This window comes from Ovis canadensis, chromosome 3 (assembly GCF_042477335.2).
Source record: "Ovis canadensis isolate MfBH-ARS-UI-01 breed Bighorn chromosome 3, ARS-UI_OviCan_v2, whole genome shotgun sequence".
Lineage (NCBI taxonomy): Eukaryota > Metazoa > Chordata > Mammalia > Artiodactyla > Bovidae > Ovis > Ovis canadensis.
Window position 1 is genome coordinate 143,844,552 of NC_091247.1, and position 23,307 is coordinate 143,867,858.

The 23,307-nt window shown below is 40.4% G+C and overlaps 1 protein-coding gene across 1 annotated transcript; it reads left to right on the plus strand.

Annotated features, from left to right (window-relative positions):
- The first annotated feature begins 15,218 nt into the window (after positions 1–15,218).
- Positions 15,219–16,130, plus strand: LOC138436338 (olfactory receptor 8S1-like). Its single transcript, XM_069581961.1, has one exon. It carries the CDS (start codon positions 15,219–15,221, stop codon positions 16,128–16,130), a length of 912 nt encoding a protein of 303 aa, XP_069438062.1.
- Positions 16,131–23,307: the final 7,177 nt, after the last annotated feature.

A 23,307-nucleotide genomic window follows, 5' to 3' on the forward strand; every position in this document is an offset into this window, starting at 1 on the left:
GTCTGTGGCGAGCCTTGGAAACACAGAGGGCAACATAACAGGAAGGAAAAATAGATAAATAATTAAAACCAAGAGATTACAAGCCCACCAGTAACTCCCCCAGCGGAAAAGCAGCACAGACGCCTGCATCCGCCATTGGGAAGTGGGGGCAGGGCAGGGACGCGCGGGAGGCGCGGGCTGCAGAGCTTTGTAAGAATCGGGCAGGAACGCCCCACGCGCAACCAGAACGATCTAACTTGGGCTAGCAAACCAGACTGTGGGATAGCTACCACGCGAAAAGCTCGAACATAAGACACCGCCAGGACTGAGCACAGAACAAAGGACGGAGCGGAAAAAGCCGGCTGCAGACCATTCCCCGCCGGGGACAGGCAGCCAGAGCCGTAAGGACTGGAAAGGGGCAATTGCAGACCCGGAGAGACTTTACTTACCTAACTGCAAGCAGGCTCCTTTGCTAAGACTTCTGGGGGTGCTGGACAGTCACAGTCTGCCTCACGGGGTGCGCCAGCGGTCCACCCAGAGAGCTGAGCGGTAGCGGCGGAAAAGGTGACAAGCCCCGGCGATCGCGCTCGCCAAACTCCTGAGCTACTCGGACCTGGGAAGGGCACAAAGCGCAGTCCCAGCCGCATTTGTGCCTCTGAGGGCTGCCTGAGGGCCGAACCTGAGCGGCTTGGACCGGGGAAGTGCACGCAGCCTAGGGCCGGCCCCAGACGGTTCCCGGCTGAGCATCGTAGAGCCGGAGCGGTTTGTACGCCGCGAGAAAGGACAGGTCAAGCGGGGCAGAGATACTGTGTACACACGACAGTGCTATTTGTTTGCAGCATCCCCCCTCCCCACAGCGCGACTGAACTAGTGAGCCTAAAAACCAGCAAACAGAAGAAGTTAAACAGAGGGAACCACCTTGGAAGTGAGCCCACACGGCCCATAACATCAGAGAAGAGCCAGATATATTTTTAATTTTTTAATATTTTTAAAATCATTCTTTTTTTTTTTGCCTTTTGCTTTTTTTTTCTTTTTTTTCCGAGCTTTTTTTTAATTGTTAAGTCTTCTATTTCTCCTCTAATTTTTATTTCTATAACCTAGTATTACTATTTTTTTTAAAAAAAGACTTTTTTTTTTTTTTTAAGGCAAACACCATATATACTCTTTGGATGGTTGTTGGTGTTTTGTTTTGTTTTTGTTTGTTTGTTTGTTTTTTAATAATTCTTTTTTTTTCTTTCTTCCTTTTTCCTTCTGCTTTTCCTTAATATTGTATCTTTGAAAATCCAACCTCTACTCCAGATTTTTAATCTTTGTTGTCAATTTTGTACATTTAAAAACCCAAACTTCACTACCCAAGTTTACCTGAGAGCGAGATTACTGACTTGTCCACTCTCTCCTCCTCTGGCCTCTCCTCTTTCTCCACCAGGTGGCCTCTGTCTCTTTTCTCCCCCATCTCTTCTCTATCCAACTCTGTGAATCTCTGTGTGTTCCAGACGGTAGAGAACACCTAAGGAACTGGTTACTGGCAGGATTTGTCTCTCTCCTACTCATTCCTCTCTCTTATCCTCCTGGTCACCTCTGTCTACTTCCTCCCTCTCCTCTTCCCCGTATAACTCTGTAAATACCTCTGAGCGGTCCAGACTATAGAGCGCACATAAGGAAGTGACTACTGGCTAGCCTGCTCTCTCCTCTCTTGATCTCACCGCATCTCATTCCAGTTACCTCTAACTACCCCCTCCATCTTCTCTTCTCCTTGTAACTCAGTGAACCTCTCTGAGTGTCCCTCAAGGTGGAGAAACTTTTCATCTTTAACCTAGATGTTTTATCATCGGTGCTGTATAGATGGAGAAGTCTAGAGGCTACTGCGAAAATAAAACTGAAAACCAGAAGCAGGAAGCTTAAACCCAAAGCCTGAAAACATTAGAGAACTCTTGAATTCAGGGAACATTAAGCAATAGGAGCTCATCAAATGCCTTCATACCTACACTGAAACCAAGCTCCACCCAAGGGCCAACAAGTTCCAAAACAAGACATACCACGCAAATTCTCCAGCAACACAGGAACACTCCCCTGAGCCTCAATATACAGGCAGCTCAAAATTATCCCAAAACCTTTGATGTCTCATAACCCATTACGGGTCACTCCATTGCACTCCAGAGAGAAGAAACCCAGCTCCACCCACCAAAACTCCAACACAAGCCTCCCTAACCAGGAAACCTTGACAAGCCACTGATAGAACCCCACCCAAAGTGAGGAAGCTCCATAATAAAGAGAACTCCACAAATTATCAGAATATAAAAAGGCCACCCCAAACGCAGCAATATAACCAAGATGAAGAGACAGAGGAATACTCAGCAGGTAAAGGAACAGGAGAGTTGCCCACCAAACCAAACAAAAGAGGAAGAAGTAGGGAATCTACCGGAGAAGGAATTCTGAATATTGATAGTGAAAATGATCCAAAATCTTGAAATCAAAATGGAAACACAGATAAATAGCCTAGAGACAAGGATTGAGAAGATGCAAGAAAGGTTTAACAAGGACCTAGAAGAAATAAAAAAGAGTCAAAATATAATGAATAACACAATAAATGAGATCAGAAACACTCTGGAGGCAACAAATAGTAGAATAACGGAGGCAGAAGATAGGATTAGTGAAATAGAAGATAGAATGGTAGAAATAAATGAATCAGAGAGGAAACAAGAAAAACGAATTAAAAGAAACAAGAACAATCTCAGAGACCTCCAGGACAATATGAAACGCTCCAACATTCGAATTATAGGAGTCCCAGAAGAAGAAGACAGAAAGAAAGATCATGAGAAAATCCTTGAGGAGATAATAGTTGAAAACTTCCCTAAAATGGGGAAGGAAATAATCACCCAAGTCCAAGAAACACAGAGAGTCCCAAATAGGATAAACCCAAGGCGAAACACCCCAAGACACATATTAATCAAATTAACAAAGATCAAACACAAAGAACAAATATTAAAAGCAGCAAGGGAAAAACAACAAATAACACACAAGGGGATTCCCATAAGGATAACAGCTGATCTGTCAATAGAAACTCTTCAGGCCAGGAGGGAATGGCAAGACATACTTAAAGTGATGAAAGACAATAACCTACAGCCCAGATTACTGTACCCAGCAAGGATCTCATTCAAATACGAAGGAGAAATCAAAAGCTTTACAGACAAGCAAAAGCTGAGAGAATTCAGCACCACCAAACCAGCTCTCCAACAAATTCTAAAGGATATCCTCTAGACAGGAAACACGAAAAGGGTGTATAAACCCGAACCCAAAACAATAAAGTAAATGGCAACGGGATCATACTTATCAATAATTACCTTAAACGTAAATGGGTTGAACGCCCCAACCAAAAGACAAAGACTGGCCGAATGGATACAAAAACAAGACCCCTCTATATGCTGCTTACAAGAGACCCACCTCAAAACAAGGGACACATACAGACTGAAAGTGAAGGGCTGGAAAAAGATATACCACGTGAATAGAGACCAAAAGAAAGCAGGAGTGGCAATACTCATATCCGATAAAATAGACTTTAAAACAAAGGCTGTGAAAAGAGACAAAGAAGGCCACTACATAATGATCAAAGGAACAATCCAAGAAGAAGATATAACAATTATAAATATATATGCACCCAATATAGGAGCACCGCAATATGTAAGACAAATGCTAACAAGTATGAAAGGGGAAATCAACAATAACACAATAATAGTGGGAGACTTTAATACCCCACTCACACCTATGGACAGATCAACTAAACAGAAAATTAACAAAGAAACGCAAACTTTAAATGATACATTAGATCAGTTAGACCTAATTGATATCTATAGGACATTTCACCCCAAAACAACGAATTTCACCTTTTTTTCAAGTGCTCATGGAACCTTCTCCAGGATAGATCACATCCTGGGCCATAAATCTAAACTTGATAAATTCAAAAAAATCGAAATCATTCCAAGCATCTTTTCTGACCATAATGCATTAAGATTAGATCTCAATTACAGGAGAAAAACTATTAAAAATTCTAACATATGGAGGTTGAACAACACACTTCTGAATAACCAACAAATCACAGAAGAAATCAAAAAAGAAATCAAAATATGCATAGAAACTAATGAAAATGAAAACACAACAACCCAAAACCTGTGGGACACTATAAAAGCAGTGCTAAGAGGAAAGTTCATAGCAATACAGGCATACCTCAAGAAACAAGAAAAAAGTCAAATAAATAACCTAACTCTACAACTAAAGCAACTAGAAAAGGAAGAGTTGGAGAACCCCAGAGTTAGTAGAAGGAAAGAAATCTTAAAAATTAGGGCAGAAATAAATGCAAAAGAAACAAAAGAGACCATAGCAAAAATCAACAAAGCCAAAAGCTGGTTCTTTGAAAGGATAAATAAAATTGACAAACCATTAGCCAGACTCATCAAGAAGCAAAGAGAGAAAAATCAAATCAATAAAATTAGAAATGAAAATGGAGAGATCACAACAGACAACACAGAAATACAAAGGATCATAAGAGACTACTATCAGCAGTTGTATGCCAATAAAATGGACAACGTGGAAGAAATGGACAAATTCTTAGAAAAGTACAATTTTCCAAAACTGAACCAGGAAGAAATAGAAAATCTTAACAGACCCATCACAAGCACGGAAATTGATACTGTAATCAGAAATCTTCCAGCAAACAAAAGCCCAGGTCCAGATGGCTTCACAGCTGAATTCTACCAAAAATTTCGAGAAGAGCTAACACCTATCCTACTCAAACTCTTCCAGAAAATTGCAGAGGAAGGTAAACTTCCAAACTCATTCTATGAGGCCACCATCACCCTAATACCAAAACCTGACAAAGATGTCACAAAAAAAGAAAACTACAGGCCAATATCTCTGATGAACATAGATGCAAAAATCCTCAACAAAATTCTAGCAATCAGAATCCAACAACACATTAAAAAGATCATACATCATGACCAAGTGGGCTTTATCCCAGGGATGCAAGGATTCTTCAATATCCGCAAATCAATCAATGTAATTCACCACATTAATAAATTGAAAAATAAAAACCATATGATTATCTCAATAGATGCAGAGAAGGCCTTTGACAAAATTCAACATCCATTTATGATAAAAACTCTCCAGAAAGCAGGAATAGAAGGAACATATCTCAACATAATAAAAGCTATCTATGACAAACCCACAGCAAACATTATCCTCAATGGTGAAAAATTGAAAGCATTTCCCCTAAAGTCAGGAACAAGACAAGGGTGTCCACTTTCACCGCTACTATTCAACATAGTTCTGGAAGTTTTGGCCACAGCAATCAGAGCAGAAAAAGAAATAAAAGGAATCCAAATTGGAAAAGAAGAAGTAAAACTCTCACTGTTTGCAGATGACATGATCCTCTACATGGAAAACCCTAAAGACTCCACCAGAAAATTACTAGAGCTCATCAATGAATATAGTAAAGTTGCAGGATATAAAATCAACACACAGAAATCCCTTGCATTCCTATACACGAATAATGAGAAAGTAGAAAAAGAAATTAAGGGAACAATTCCATTCACCATTGCAACGAAAAGAATAAAATACTTAGGAATATATCTACCTAAAGAAACTAAAGACCTATATATAGAAAACTATAAAACACTGATGAAAGAAATCAAAGAGGACACTAATAGATGGAGAAATATACCATGTTCATGGATCGGAAGAATCAATATAGTGAAAATGAGTATACTACCCAAAGCAATTTACAAATTCAATGCAATCCCTATCAAGCTACCAGCCACATTTTTCACAGAACTAGAACAAATAATTTCAAGCTTTGTATGGAAATACAAAAAACCTCGAATAGCCAAAGCAATCTTGAGAAAGAAGAATGGAGCTGGAGGAATCAACTTGCCTGACTTCAGGCTCTACTACAAAGCCACAGTCATCAAGACAGTATGGTACTGGCACAAAGACAGACATATAGATCAATGGAACAAAATAGAAAGCCCAGAGATAAGTCCACACACATATGGACACCTTATCTTTGACAAAGGAGGCAAGAATATACAATGGAGTAAAGACAATCTCTTTAACAAGTGGTGCTGGGAAAACTGGTCAACCACTTGTAAAAGAATGAAACTAGATCACTTTCTAACACCGCACACAAAAATAAACTCAAAATGGATTAAAGATCTAAATGTAAGATCAGAAACTATAAAACTCCTAGAGGAGAACATAGGCAAAACACTCTCAGACATAAATCACAGCAGGATCCTCTATGATCCACCTCCCAGAATTCTGGAAATAAAAGCAAAAATAAACAAATGGGATCTAATTAAAATTAAAAGCTTCTGCACAACAAAGGAAAATATAAGCAAGGTGAAAAGACAGCCATCTGAATGGGAGAAAATAATAGCAAATGAAGCAACTGACAAACAACTAATCTCAAAAATATACAAGCAACTTCTGCAGCTCAACTCCAGAAAAATAAACAACCCAATCAAAAAATGGGCCAAAGAACTAAATAGACATTTCTCCAAAGAAGACATACGGATGGCTAACAAACACATGAAAAGATGCTCAACATCACTCATTATTAGAGAAATGCAAATCAAAACCACAATGAGGTACCACTTCACACCAGTCAGAATGGCTGCGATCCAAAAATCTGCAAGCAATAAATGCTGGAGAGGGTGTGGAGAAAAGGGAACCCTCCTACACTGTTGGTGGGAATGCAAACTAGTACAGCCACTATGGAGAACAGTGTGGAGATTCCTTAAAAAATTGCAAATAGAACTACCTTATGACCCAGCAATCCCACTTCTGGGCATACACACCGAGGAAACCAGAATTGAAAGAGACACATGTACCCCAATGTTCATCGCAGCACTGTTTATAATAGCCAGGACATGGAAACAACCTAGATGTCCATCAGCAGATGAATGGATAAGAAAGCTGTGGTACATATACACAATGGAGTATTACTCAGCCGTTAAAAAGAATTCATTTGAATCAGTTCTGATGAGATGGATGAAACTGGAGCCGATTATACAGAGAGAAGTAAGCCAGAAAGAAAAACACCAATACAGTATACTAACACATATATATGGAATTTAGGAAGATGGCAATGATGACCCTGTATGCAAGACAGGGAAAGAGACACAGATGTGTATAACGGACTTTTGGACTCAGAGGGAGAGGGAGAGGGTGGGATGATTTGGGAGAATGACATTCTAACATGTATACTATCATGTGAATTGAATCGCCAGTCTATGTCTGACGCAGGATGCAGCATGCTTGGGGCTGGTGCATGGGGATGACCCAGAAAAATGTTCTGGGGAGGGAGGTGGGAGGGGGGTTCATGTTTGGGAATGCATGTAAGAATTAAAGATTTTAAAATTTAAAAAATAAAAAACTAAAAATTAAAAAAAATAAAATAAAAAATAAAATAAAATTGAGGCAGCTCTGGGGAATTCCTTGGCAGTCCAGTGGTTATGATTCTGTGTTTTCACTGTGGGGACATGGGTTCAGTCCCTGGTCAGGGAACTAAGATCTCATAAACTACATGACCAAAAAGAAAAAGAAGAAAAAATGAGGCAGCTCTGTATATACCAATATTGAGTGATCTTTAAAATAAATAATAAATAATATTGAAAATAAGTTGCAAAATGGGGTGTAGACTCTGCTATATTTTTTATGAAAATCTTACATATATACATGAGGCTATGATCAACCTCGATAGCATATTCAGAAGCAGAGACATTACTTTGCCAACAAAGGTCCGTCTAGTCAAGGCTATGGTTTTTCCAGTGGTCATGTATGGATGTGAGAGTTGGACTGTGAAGAAGGCTGAGCACTGAAGAATTGATGCTTTTGAACTGTGGTGTTGGAGAAGATTCTTGAGAGTCCCTTGGACTGCAAGGAGATCCAACCAGTCCATTCTAAATATCAGTCCTGGGTGTTCTTTGGAAGGAATGATGCTAAACCTGAAACTCCAGTACTTTGGCCACCTCATGTGAAGAGTTGACTCATTTGAAAAGACTCTGATGCTCTGAGGGATTGGGGGCAGGAGAAGAAGGGGACGACAGAGGGTGAGATGGCTGGATGGCATCACCAACTTGATTCACATGAGTTTGAGTGAACTCCGGGAGTTGGTGATGGACAGGGAGGCCTGGCGTGCTGCAATTCATGGGGTCGCAAAGAGTCGGACCCGACTGAGCTACTGAACTGAACTGTTACTCAAAGACTCGGAGAAGGCAATGGCAACTCACTCCAGTACTCTCGCCTGGAAAATCCCACGGACGGAGGAGCCTGGTAGGCTGCAGTCCGTGGGATCGGGAGGAGTGGGACACGACTAAGTGACTTCACTTTCACTTTTTACTTTCATGCATTGGAGAAGAAAATGGCAACCCACTCCAGTGTTCTTGCCTGGAGAATCCCAGGGATGGGGCGGGGTGGGGGGGTGGAGGAGCCTGGTGGGCTGCCGTCTGTGAGGTCACATAGAGTCGGACACGACTGAGGCGACTTAGCAGCAGCAGCAGCATACTCACAGACTATCTCTGAAAGTTCATTTAAGTAAAACATTTAAGTTCTTGCATCTAAGAAAGTGATAAGTAAGTAACTGGGGAATAGGAACTGGAGAAAACTTACTCTATATACTACAGACATGTATTAAAATACATTTTTAAATATGGGAAAGCTAAAAATATTTCAAACAAGTAAAAAAGCTCAGGGAATATATCACCCATGATTTCTTACTCAAAGAATTTATTTACTAAAGAAAATTTCTATAAGAAATAAAGTGATACCAGAGGGAAGGACTGGAACTTAAGAAAAAAATGGTAGTGAAAGTAACACATTTATGATTAAATTATTAATCATCAAAATAGCAATCTCCAGTGTTTTAGAGTGTATTAAATTTTAGGAAACTATAACAAAGCAGATAAGCTAGATTATTAGGTGAACACTTAAAATATGGTAGGATGATTTTCCCCTTATTCAGGAGCAGGATCCTCTGTCTCTCTCTGCAGTAGTCATTTTACTGGTGTGTATGTTCTCAGACTCAATATCTGAACACTGAATTGTTCTATAAAGACTCAGTGTAAATTTTGTTCAGCTCCTAAGTGTGGCATACAGTAAAGGTAAGAGAATTTTTTTCTTTAAAGTGCCAGATAGCAAAGGTTTTAGGTTTAGTAGGTCGTATGTACAGTCTCTGTTGTAACTACTCAACTCAGCCATGTATGAAAGCATCCACAGATTGTACGTAAGTTAGCATAGCTGTGTTCTAATGAAACTTCGTTTTCTTAAAAATAGGCAGATAAGCTACACTTGGCCTGCAAACCATAATTTATCAACCCCCTGCTTATATAAGATCCTTCTTAAATCTGCTATAAACTCTAATTGCCGTCACTTCCCTTCATGTCTTTGTACTTTTACTCAATAGTGCTAAAAAGAATATAGCCATAGTTTTGTGAAAAAGGTGGTATCTTGTTGTTCCATTGCTAAGTTGCATACAACTCGTTGCAACCCCATGGACTGCAGCACACCTGCCCTTCACTATGTCCCAGAGCTTGCTCAAACTCATGTCCATTAAGTCGGTGATGCCATCCAACAATCTCATCCTCTGTCATCCCTTTCTCCTCCTGCCTTCAATCTTTCCCAGCATCAGGGTCTTTTCCAATGGCTCTTCTCATCAGGTGGCCAAAATATGAGCTTCAGCTTCAGCATCAGTCCTTCCAATGAATATTCAGGATTTATTTCCTTTAGGATTAATGGGTTTGATCTCCTTGCTGTCCAATGGACTCTCAAGAGTCTTCTCCAACACCACAATTCAAAAGCATCAATTCTTTGGCGCTCAGCCTTTCTTATGGTCCAACTCTCACATCCACACATGACTAGGGAAAAACTATAGCTTTGACTATATAGACCTTTGTTGGCAAAGTATTGTCTCTGCTTTTTAACACATTGTCTAGGTTTGTCAAAGCTTTTCTTCCAAGGAGCAAGCACCTTTTAATTTCATGGCTGCAGTCACTGTCTGCAGTGATTTTGGAGCCCAAGAAAATAAAATCTGCCAGTGTTTCCAAAAAAATGGAAAGGGTGGTATATGTATTAATATGTAAGTAAACACTAATGCTATATGTAATGCTGCTAAGCCTGATGTTTGATCAATGTGAATTGATTATTTATACCTTTATGTTACTTATATAAAACATAAATACTTCTAATCATCTATTTACAGTTATTGTCCTACACCCTATGCAGAAGTAAAGTCTATCACTAAGAAAAACCACCAGTCCTTCTGATCTGGTCCTATGGAGGAAGAATCTCAGACTCCTTCCAAAGACATACTTATATAGGGACTATTTTCCTGATGGCTCAAGAAGAATAATAAATTCCTCTTCCCAACTTTTTCTTAGCTATGTAGAATCCAGAGTCCAATTATGCAGAATATGAGGACTGAAATGGGAGTTTCTTGCATCACAGTATCAGGAGGAAAATTAATACTGGTTTTAGAAGTCACTAGAAACAGAAAGGGAAAGGAATGGTGGGTGCAGAAACCAGCATGTTGAGGGATAAGAAGTAAAAAAACCTTGGGAGGTAGTATAGTTAAGTCAGACTTTCAGAAGTGGCTGTGAGACAAGTAGAGTAAGGCAATGTAGAATCAGTAGCTGCACTGAAACATGGGGCCAGTTAGATATTTTTAAATATGGGAACTATTTTAATATATTTATATTCTTGGTACAAATGAGTAAAAGAAGGAAACTGATGATCAAAAATGGGTAATTAGCATACCTGAAGGAGAAGGACCCAGAGGCTCAGAAGGGGATCGGAGTTAAAGTCCAAGTACGGTGTTAGTCTTGGATTAAAAGCATTACCTCTACCATTAAATCTAAAGAAGGGACAAAGAAATACATTTCTAAGTGGGGACTCAAGAAAATTAAAGAGGTCCTGCCTTATGGCTCTAATTTCTCTTTAGAAATTTCTCTTTAGGGCCATGTGATAAATGCATGCAGAAAAAATATAGCATACCTCAAGTGCATAGATTTTGGAATAACTCCAAAGGGAAAGGGAATGTTAGACTTTATAGAGAGAGTATGAGGGCGACGCATGTCTGCACACACATGAACATTAGTGCCTCACTGTGCACACACTTATATGTCTGAGGTTGAGAAACCCTAGATTGAGCTTTATTTGTCAGAGTTTGCATTGTTCCTTGTGCTATTCCTGGAAATTTTTCTGCATCCCCACTTCCAAATCAGGCCCCAAGCGACTCTGACTACTGCAGCCTCCCCCATGAGCTGTGAGCAGTCCCAGGCTCCCTGGGCTCCTTACTCATGCTCCTCTCCAAGAGCTATAGCTTGGCAAAGAGATCAAAGAGATGGCCAAAGAGAAGAGCACTGGAGGAATATCAGGCTCCTACAGACTAGCCAGGAGCTCTTCTCAGTACTGAGGTAGGTGACCTCAGAAAGACTGACAAGAATTAATGACTGTTAGCAAGGCCCAGAAAGTCCCAGTGCAGAGAATGCTGGCCCTTTAGGCTTTAGCTAGAACTGACCATAGGAGTTTGATGCTAGAAACTGCCAGGAAATAAAACTGACTTTTCCCAAGGTTTAGCTGGAGACCTAATTCTGTGGGCCCAGCTATGGGGGCATAGGCAATTTGCCTCAAAGAACCCCAAACAGGAGCCAGATTTAGAACAGTCCAGCTCAGTAAAAGGGGCAAAGATGGAAACTTTCGTCAGTTTGAACAACTCAGAAGAATCCTACTCTAACCCAAATTCCTCACGGCAATGAAAAAGAAATAGAAATAGTCATAAGGAAAATATCATGGCCAAAGAAATAAGTAGACAAAGATTTTTTTTCCTGAGATGTTGATCTACGATGCATTTCTGTCCATCTGGGATCCCTCTGTCTCTTCCCTTCCTGTCCCTTGACCCTGACAAAAAAACAGGTCATCTTTTGACATGGGGGAGCTGGCAGGAGGCATCCTGATGGCGGACTGGAGGATCATTTCTTCAAATGTGCACCATGGCAGGAGTACTGGATGTAGAAGGAGACCTTCCCATTCCCTCTTGTATAACTTTCACTAAGAGTTCTAAGGTCTTCTGGTTTCGGGGAGAGCAAGAGATCATGAAGTTGTATTGAATCGTATTGAGTAAATCTGCAGAGAGGACAGACAGGTAGTGCAGTCTCTTAGAAAGTGTCAGAGGTGGAACTGTCCCCTAATTAACACTTTTGCTGTGATTGTCTGAATTGGGAATGAAAACAGTTTTCTTCATCTGAAATGCCAATGCCAGTGTCTACAAATAGTCCCAAAGGATACTGAGGAATCTTCATGTGCTTAGAGCTCCAAAGGCATAACCTGCACCTTCTTATTTTCTTCCTTTCTCTCTTTTAGGTAGTCATTTTCTTTCTATCACAGTTCCTCTTCCTCCTTAGAACAGTTAGTTTCTCCATTGTTCTTTACCCTGGAATTCCTCCTAGTGATCCTGGTCACCTTACTCTTCTCCTTCCCACCAAGCTGTCTGAACCTCCCACAGGAAAGTGTGATCCTGGTAGCCAGAAAGATGAGTCTAATCTAGGGGATCTCATGATTGGTGGGGTTTCTTTATCTCCTTATTTAATAAATCAATCTTCTTAAAATTAAGTGAAATGTTTTAGGAGCAAGTACATGGTTTGGGTGCATCATCAAAGAAAAGGAAGGAAGTCTATTGTTAACTGAGGGATTTGACTGGGGTGTTCGTGGAGAAAAGGAAGCTGGAGGTTTGAGGAAGATAATGGTAAAAAGAGTCTTGAAGACCAGTTCTAATCATACCAAAGAGAAATTTCTTAGTTTTGCAGCTATTATTGATATGTTCCTTTGTTGCCACATAAACTTTATGATTTTAATTTTATCGTCTACATTATCTAGTTGGTATTTAGATATTCCAAAATATGAAAATATTGTAACATTTCCATTTTTATTGAACATATAACAGTGCAGTGTGCATCATTATAAAGGTCACATTTTAGCCTTTTGAGTTATAGTTTTAGCATAAATCCAAGGACTTGTAAGACTCTGACTCAAAGTGTGCAATTTGCGATGTGTTCAGCAATGCGTTCAGCAATGGGCTTCTCTTGTGACTCAGCTCGTAAGAATCTGCCTGCAATGTGGGTGACGTGGGTTCGATTTCTGGGTTGGGAAGATCCCCTGGAGAAGGGAAAGGCTACCCACTCCAGTATTCTGGCCTGGAGAATTCCATGGACTGTATAGTCCAAGGGGTTACAAAGAGTCGGATACAACTGAGCAACTTTCACTTTCGCTTTCTTCAGCAATGTATAGATATCACTGTCACCAGATTCTTCCTAGGACTATCTGTACACTTTTTTGAAAAATCATAGAATTGGATTCATGTTTTTTATTGTACTTAAAAAATAATGTTAAATGTTTTCACAAATGTTTCTTTTCTCTTGAATTTCCTCTAACATAACTTTTCGGTTTATGTCATCAGAATCAAGCTTTATAAGAGCCAGGGTAAAATGAACTGAGGAGGAAGAAAGGCTGCAGGTGTTAAAGACTAGTTCTGACAAGACTGCTGGGGAGGAGCTATAATATTCCAGTTCAGGTCCCAGTGATAACTGGAACAACAACTGAACAACAACAGGGCTCCAGTGAAACTTGTGAACACTGTTAACAAAGTCCTGGTCTAGACATTTTTGCATCAGTGAAAGACAATAACAATAGCAGCAAAGTGAAAGGAAAGAAATTAAATACTAAAAAAGTAGCCAGTTATCAGGTTGTGACTAAAACCAAGGTTGACTAAGTTGATGTCAACCATGTTCCATTTTGTTGATGTGAAAATGTACCTTGCTCAAGTACCTTGCTCAAGTTCACATACATAGCTTTCATTTTTCAGGTCTAGTTTTGTTTTTAATTTTAGGGAAAGTGCTATGTTTAAGATACAGATACTTTAAATGACTCAAAATATATGTTGTCAATCTGTTGGGTGTGATGTGGTAGAAAGAGCACTGGATTGAGAGCAGAGCATTCAGTTTAATTCCTGACCGTTCTGCTGATGAGCTATGTGATGTGGAAGAAGTCAGCTCAACTCTGTGAGCCTCCGTCTTCCCCGCTCTGAGATGCTGAGAGCCTAGTCTCACTGGCCTGAGAATGGAGCAAGGCACTGAGGCACAAACACTTCCCATAGATACTTTTCCAGCTTTGTTAGTATGTCTTTGGAGATATAGGGTACTTTTGAATTGCTCCTGGAATGTTTGGAAAGCCTCTTGCAACCTCTAGTAGCATCATACAAGTCCCTTTTCTAGTAGCAAAATTTCTTGTTTAAATCCCTTTTCTACATCTTCATCTAATACCCAGAATGTCTGTGATAAGATGGTGAGTTCTGTAGTTCTTGGCTTTAAGATGGATGTCTAAATATAAGAAGACTTACAACTAAATATCTATTCTCTGAAACAATTTCATTTGAAGTAGCCTGTTTATTCTCATAGGTATACTCTTAATAGTTAAATTATGTAATCTGATTTAGCACACAAAGATGTGTGTTATATTCACTGACAGAATTAATGAGACCTGTTGGGGAGAGTCAAGGAGGAGAAACCCTTAAAGTCACTGTAATAATTTCTTAGGGCTGTTGTAACTACTGGAAACCAGGTGGCTTAAAACAATAGAATTTATTGTCTCACAGTTCTAGGGACTCTAAGACTGACATCAAGGTGTCAGCAGGGCCATGGCCATCCCAAAACTGGTAGGGAAGAATCCTTCCTTGTCTCTTCCTAGATCCTGGTTATGGCTGTTAACCCTTGGCTGCCTAGACTTGCAGGTGCCTCACTCCTCTCTGCTCTGTTGTCACATGGCTGTCCCCACTTTGTGTGTACTCTTTATAAGGCTCTCTCATCTCCAGTAGGAACATCAGTCATTTTAGATTAAGAGCCTACCCTATTCCAGTGTTACCTCATCTTAATTGATTGCACCTTCAGTGACCCTATTTCCAAATAAGATTACATTGTGAGGTACAAGGGATTAAGACTTCAACATATTTTCTGGAGTTAGACACAATTCAACTCATAAAGGTCACAGTTGGAATTACTCAACTTCTTTTCTATTGTTAAGCTGAAAGAAATATTTCCTGAGAAGTTTTAGGGTGGAGGGATGATATTCTGATCACTAGAAATTACTCAGATTCTGTAATATAGTTGATTTCCTTCTAGGAATGACATTTACAAACAACCATGCACAACTTCACTTTCTTCACTGAGTTCATCCTCCTCGGGCTGTCTGCTGACCCCTCTATCCAGGCTCTGCTCTTTGTGCTGTTCCTGGGGATTTACCTCCTGACATTAGTGGGGAACACAGTGATGATCTTGACCATCAAGGCTGATTCTCGGCTCCACACACCCATGTACTTCTTCCTCGGACACCTGTCTTTCCTAGATCTCGGTTTCTCCTCAGTCACTGTGCCCAAAATGCTACAGAACTTCTTGTCGCAGAAGAAAAGCATCTCTGCGTGGGGCTGCATCACCCAGAGTTTCTTTCTTCTCCTGCATGGGTGTGCTGAAGCCAGTCTTCTCTCTGCCATGGCCTACGACTGCTATGCCGCTGTCTGCCACCCTCTGCTCTACACTGTGGTCATGGACAGGCCTCTCTGCACTGCAATGGTGTGTGCAGCACGGCTGGTGGGGCTTCTGAACTCACTAGTGAATCATCTTTTCATCCACAAGTTACGTTTCTGGGGGTCTAACACTGTCTCCCATTTCTTCTGTGAACTACCGTCACTCTTCCCCCTGTCCTGTTCTGATCCCACTGCCAACGAGTTCCTTCTGTTGGGCTCCAGCGCATTGCTGGGACTTCTGACACTTCCCTTGATCCTGTTCTCTTACTCCAGAATCATTTCTGCCATTCTGAACATCCATTCCTCTGAGGGCCAAGGCAAGGCCTTCTCCACCTGCTCTTCCCACCTCACTGTGGTGCTCCTGTTCTATGTGACAGCTCTATTCAGGTACATCAGCCCCGCCTCAGGCTCAGTGTTGGAACGAGTGGTCTCTATTCAGTACAGTGTCATCACATCCTTGCTGAACCCTCTCATCTACAGCCTCAAGAACCAGGAGGTGAAGGGCGCTCTGCAAAGGATGTTGAGGAAGTGAACGTGATCCCCAGAGGAGGGATTCTCTGTGTGGTTTTAGTCAGAGAATGGGGAGGAGGGATATTTGGAAACACCTGGAGAGTAAAAAAAGATATCAGAGGTCAATATAAGTATATTTTAAAAGCTATATAGTGGTTCTCAAAGTGTCATCCACATACCAGCAGCATCAGAACGCACATCATCTGCAAGCTTGCTAGAACGTCTCAGACCCAACCCTGATCTACTGAATCAGAAACTCTAGTCAACAGTCTGTTTCTTAATTATGACAATGGTGCATGCTTGAGTTTGAGAAACAGTGTTTAGCCCAATGAATGTTCAAGAAAACTCTCTTTGGAAAAAGGTGGGATACTGACATCAAGGTGAAGAATCCCACTTAAATGAGAAAGTTGGTAAAGCAGTCAAGAAGAGAACTTTTGACTATGTGATCTTATGATCTGTTTCCCTCTACAAAACTGTAAAAATGAAAATTCCCTATGTTGTTTTAGGGTGTTATAAGGAGGGGAAGAGCTAGACTGTCCACAAAGGCAGATGCAGCCTGTTCCTTCCGCCTCTACTGGGTAGCTGCCATTATAACAGATTCTTCAGTACAGCATGAGGCCAATGGATAGATGCTCCAGAGCAACAAGGAGCAAGCACTTCCTTCACCTCGCCTGAGGGCAGCTGAGGGCATTTCAGCAGCCAGTTCACCAGATTAGAGGCCATGTGCTTGTCCCAGAGAGCAAGGGCAGCCTGAGGTTATGGTGGAAGCAGTACTCCACGTGAGACAGCCCTTCGTGTGTCAGCACTTTCACTGAGAAACTTCCTGACCTGGTTGTCTGGGCCACACTATCAGGATCTCTGAGCACTGAGTTCTTTTTGCTTCTGTACTTTTGGCCACAAGACTACTTTTGTCTCATTCTTCCTGGAGGACTAGTGACCTCTCTCAGTCTTTATAAACTATATGCAGATAACACCACCCTTATGGCAGAAAGTGAAGAGGAACTAAAAAGCCTCTTGATGAAAGTGAAAGAGGAGAGTGAAAGAGTTGGCTTAAAGCTCAACATTCAGACAATGAAGATCATGGCATCTGGTCCCATCACTTCATGGCAAATAGATGGGGAAACAATGGAAACAGTATCAGACTTTTCATTGTTAGTGTATAGGAATGCAAGGAATTTCTGTGTATTCGTTTTGTATCCTATGACTTTAGTGAATTCACTGATTCAGTTCAGTTCAGTTCAGCTCAGTTCAGTCGCTCAGTTGTGTCCGACTCTTTGTGACCCCATGAATCACCGCACGCCAGGCCTCCCTGTCTATCACCATCTCCCGGAGTTCACTCAGACTCACGTCCATCAAGTCCATGCTGCCATCCAGCCATCTCATCCTCTGTCGTCCCCTTCTCCTCCTGCCCCCAATTCCTCCCAGCATCAGAGTCTTTTCCAATGAGTCAACTCTTCTCATGAGGTGGCCAAAGTACTGGAGTTTCAGCTTTACATCATTCCTTCCAAAGAAATCCCAGGGTTGATCTCCTTCAGAATGGACTGGTTGGATCTCCTTGCAGTCCAAGGGACCCTCAAGAATCTTCTCCAACACCACAGTTAGCCCTGGTAATTTTCTGATGGGCTTCCCTGATGGCACAGACAGTAAAGAATCCGCCAGCAATGCAGGAGATCCAGGTTCAATCCCTGGGTCAGGAGGATCCCCTGGAGAGGGAATGGCTACCCACTCTGGTATTCTTGTCTGCAGAATTCCATGGGCTTGATATTCTATCAACATAAATTATGAGATAGTATATTTAGGGTTTTCTATGTATAGTATCATGTCATCTGCAAACAGTGAGAGTTTTACTTCTTTTCATATCTAGAGTCCTTTTATTTTTTTCCTTCTCTGATTGTCATGGCTAGGACTTCGAAAACTATGTTAAATACTAGTGGTAAGAGTGCGCACACTTGTCTTGTTCCTGAGGAAATGCTTTCAGCTTTTCACCATTGAGAAGGATGTTTGCTGTGGATTTGTCACATATGGCCTTTATTATGTTGAAGTAGTTTCCTGCTGCTACTGCTAAATCGCTTCAGTCGTGTCTGACTCTGTGCGACCCCATAGACGGCAGCCCCCAAGGCTCCACCGTCCCTGGGATTCTCCAGGCAAGAACACTGGAGTGGGTTGCCATTTCCTTCTCCGGAAGTAATTTCCTAGTATGCCCATTTTCTGAAGTTTTTATCATGAGTGGGTGCTGAATTTTGTCAAAAGAGTTTTCAGCATTGATTGAGATTTTTTATCTTTTACTTTGTGGTATATCACACTGATTTGTGTATATTGAAGAATCCTTTCATCTCTTGTATAAACCCTACTTGATCATGGTGTGTGATCCTTTTAATGTGTTGCTGGATTCTGTTTGCTGGAATTTTGTTGAGGATTTTTGCACCTATGTTCATCAGTGATATTGGCCTGTAATTTTCTTTTCTTGTGATGTCTTTGTCTGGTTTTGGCATCAAAGTAATGATGGCTTTGTAGAGTGAGTTTGGAAGTGTTCTTTCCTCTGCAATTTTTTGGAAGAGTTTGAAAAGGATAGGCATTACCTTGTCTCTAAATGTTTGATAGAATTCACCTGTGAAGCCATCTGGCCCTGGGATTTTGTTTCCAGGGGAAATTTTTATCACAGTTTCTATTTCAGGGCTTGTGATCGGCCTGTTCATAATTTCTATTGCTTCCTGGTTCAGTCTTATAAGGTTGAACTTTTCCAATAATCTGTCCATTTCTTTCAGGTTGTCCATTTTATTGGCATATAGTTGCTCAAAATACTCTCTTATGATCTTTTGTGTTTCTAAGCTGTTGTAATCTCTCCTGTTTCATTTCTAATTTTGTTGATTTGAGTCTTTTTCTCTTGATGAGTCTGGCTAATGGTCTGTCAATGTTGTTTATCTTCTCAAAGAACCAGCTTTTAGTTTTATTGCTCTTTGCTATTGTTTGCTTCATTTCTTTTTCATTTATTTCTGCTCAGATCTCTATGCTTTCTTTCTTTTTACTAACTTCCAAAGTTTTTTTGGTTCTTGTTTCTCCAGTTGCTTTAGGGGTAGGATTAGGTTGTCTATTTGATGCTTTTTTGTTTCTTGAGGTAGGATTGCATTTCTATAAGCTTCCCTCTTAGAACTGCTTTTGCTCTATCCCATAGATTTTGAGTTGCTGTGTTTTGTTATCTCTCTCTAGGTATTTTTGACTTCCTCTTTTATTTCTTCAATAAACTGTTGTTTATTTAGAAATGTATTGTTTAATCTCTGTGTATTTTTGTTTTTTACAGGTTTTTCCTGTAATAGATATCTAGTCTCATAGCAATATGGACAGAAAAGATGCTTAACATGATTTTAATTTTCTTTAATTTACTCACCCTTGATTTGTGACCCAAGATGCGATCTATCCTGGAGAATGTTCCTTCTGCACTTGAGAAGTGTAGTCTTCTGCATTTGGATGGAATGTCATGAAGATATCAATTAGGTCTATCTGGTCTAATGTGTCACTTGTGTTTCTTTATTAATTTTTTAATTTTTTGTTTTGATGATCTGGCCATTGGTGTAAGTGCAGTGTTAAAGTCCTCTACTATAGTTGTGTTTGTGTGGATTTTCCCTTTTTTCCACTCTTCTTTCAGGAGAATTATCTTATTCTTTTAATTGGGAGTGGTTCCTCTGCTTCTTCATTTTATTTATATTTCTCTGACTTGATGAATTTAGGAGAAACAGTTATCTACTGTTGTCTTGAAGGGGCTGTTATTTTAGGTGGGAGCATCTCTGTGTAGACTCCATGAGTCTAATATTTTTGGTGTGAGGGCTGATTTTAGTATGGATGCCTGCCACATCTTTCCTCAATGTGTACTGGCTGTTATCCCCTTGATAGGGGGTGTGATTAGTGTTGCTGTGACCAGAGCCTGCACGGGATGTTAAACAGTGCCTCCTCTTTGCTCTGTGGTTTTCATAACCCGGCCAGTGGCAGGATCTGCTTGCCAGTTGGAATAGCAGCCCCCAGATTCATTTCTGAGAGCTGCAGTGTGAGGTAGAACTGACAGGAGCACATCTACAGGGAGAAGAGTCGTGGAGTATTCCACTGCAAGAGCTATTCCCCGGGAAGTGCATTGCCTTATGGTGTCACCTGTCACCTGTTGTGCAGGCTCACAAAGTACACTTGTTTTTACTTCCCTCAGCCCTGCCTCAACCACAGGAATGCAGGTAATAGGACTGGGTGTCCCTTAGGCACTGTGTTCACCAAGCTGCCAGTGCAGTCGCCAATACAGATCTTTGGAAGTCAGGCATCAGGCCCACCTGCGGGAGCTATGGAATCAGCCCAGACCCCAGCCCCACCTCCACATGCATGTACCTGCAAAGCCTGTAGCTGCCAACACTGGACCCACCCCAGCCACTGGAGTACCATTAGTCCTCTTGGGTATCCATAGGTCCGAGTTTACAAAGCTGCTGGCAGTGGTATAAATAAATACACAGACTTCAGCATTCAGTCAGTATTCTGTGAGAACTCTTCTATGTGTAGACGTATTTTTGATGTCTTTGTGAGAAGAGGTGAGCTTATTGCTCTATTCTCTCCTCTTGGTTTCCTCTCTAAAGTTAGGATCTTTATCTTCTTTCAAGATAATGTGAAGGCCATGTAACATTTTAACTCCAAACAACACTACCTCCAATGTATATGTCCTTTCAATCCAGGAATTTAGTTCTTTCTCTATCCCCCTCAAATTAGATATTATTACTACTTTATTTATTCAATAAGTTTTTGTTTAGATGTGCTTACATATTTATCATACCATTGCCTGCCTTTTTAAAAAATACTGTAATATGGCTGTTGTTTATATGGTGTTTACAGTATGCTGAAAAAAACAATTTGTGAAAATTATATTTACAAAGGTACAATTACAGACAAAACAAAATTATGATAGCATCATAATTATGTTTTACAACATATAGAAAAATACAGGACACATTATGATTTGATTTTCCCTAAATATTGGACTTTCCTGGTGACTCAGATGGTAAAGCGTCTGTCTACAATGCGGGAGACCCGGGTTTGAGCCCTGGGTTGGGAAGATCCCCTGGAGAAGGAAATGGCAACCCACTCCAGTACTATTGCATGGAAAATCCCATGGACAGAGGAGCCTGGTAGGCTACAGTCTTGGGGTGGCAAAGAGTCAGACCCGACTGAGCGACTTCACTTTCACCTTTCAAATATACTATAGATCATATAACTTATTAAAAAACAGCTATTTAATATAGAATATAGTTAAAACTTACTTATATCACTATTGTCTACACATACAAACAAAATGAAATGTTAACACAGAATTATAAACTACAAATATTGACTTTTCTGATAATATTTATCAGTAATTTTGGCATTGTTTTACTAAACCACGCACTTTGAATCTATATGTATCTTTTATAGACGGCACTCAAAAAACTTCACAAATATTTAATATCATTTTGGGTACAAGTGACAAGTGCCACATTAATAATTGATCACTATGACAGTACACACTAGCCCACTTCCACATGAGGCCTCATGAAATATAGACAGGCTCCTTGAACTCACAATGTCTTTTTGCATCTCAAATTTTTCATTAGGAATCATCTTCTCATGTCTAACTTTGATCCTTTAGAATTCTCTTTAAGTGTCAGTCACTAAAGAAATGTTTTTCTTTGCCTAAAACTAATTATATTTCCTGAAAGATAATTTTTCTGGTCATTAAATTCCATGTTGAGGCCAGAGTTGAAGTTTCTATTTTCACAGAAAAGATATTTATTTCACTCTACCTGTTACCTGGGAGTCAGCCCCACTTTTGAAAACTGGAGTATAGTTGATTTGCAATATTATATTAATTCATTTGTATAGCATAATGATCCAGGGCTTCCCTGGTAGCTCAGTTGGTAAAGAATCTGCCTGCAGTGCAGGAGACCCGGGTTCAATCTCTGGGTTAGAAAAATCCCTTGCAGAAGGAAATGGCAAACCACTCCAGTATTCTAGCCTGGAAAATCCCATGGAGAGAGAGTTTGGTGGACTACAGTCCATGGAGTTGCTAGAGTCAGACACAACTTAGCGGCTAAACCACCACATAGTGATTCAATGTTTTCACAGACTATACTCCATTAAAAGTATTCAGAAGATAACATTTACAATTTCCTGTGCTATGCAATATATCCTTTTTGTTTTTCTATTTTATGCAAGACCAGACCACTAGTTTGTTTTCTGTATCTGTGACTTGTTTCTGTTTTACATTTGTTTGTATGATTTTTAGATTCCACGTATATTGCTTGAGGTATTTCAGACAAAAAAAAAAGCATGGCATCAATGCATACCTCAAACATGTCTAAGCCCCAGGTCAGTTCAGTTCAGTCACTCAGTCATGTCCAACTCTTTGCAGCAATGTGAATGGCAGCGTGTGAGGCTTCCCTGTCCATCACCAACTCTCGGAGCCTGTTCAGACTCATGTCTATCGAGTCAATGATGCCACCCAACCATCTCATCCTCGGTTGTCCCCTTCTCCTCCTGCCTTCAATCTTTCCCAGCATCAGGGTATTTTCTAACGAGTCAGTTCTTCGCATCAGGTAGCCAAATATTGGAAAGTACAGCAAAGTAGTACAGCTATACATACCATGTATCTGTTCTTCTGCAAATTCTTTCCCCATTTAGGTTATTACAGAATATTAAGTAGAGTTTCCTGTGCTATAGAGCAGGTCCATGTTGATTATCTATTTTTTATAAAGCAGTGTGTATGTGTTAATCCCAAACTCCCAATTTATCCTTCTTTTCTGCTTTCCCCTTCGGTAACCTTAGCTTTGTTTTATAAGTCTGTGAGTCTATTTGTATTTTGTAAATAAGTTCATTTGCATCATTTTTTTAGATTTCACAAATAAGCAATATAATATGATATTTGTCTTTCTCTGTCTAGCCTGCTTCACTAGGTATGATAATATCCAGGTCCATTCACGTTGCTGCAAAAGGCATTATTTCATTCTTTTGGACGGCTGAGTAATATTCCATTGTATGTGTGTACCACATCTTCTTTCTCCACTCATCTGCCGATGGACAGTTAAGTTGCCTCCATGTCTTGTCTATTGTAAACAGCATGGAAATGACATTGAGCTGCAGGTATTTTTTTAACCATGGTTTTCTCCATATATATGCCAAGACTTGGGTCATAGATATGA

What these genes read in the sequence shown, in the direction of transcription:
- LOC138436338 (XM_069581961.1), top strand. Translation starts at nt 15,219, where the DNA reads ATGCACAACTTCACTTTCTTCACTGAGTTCATCCTCCTCGGGCTGTCT.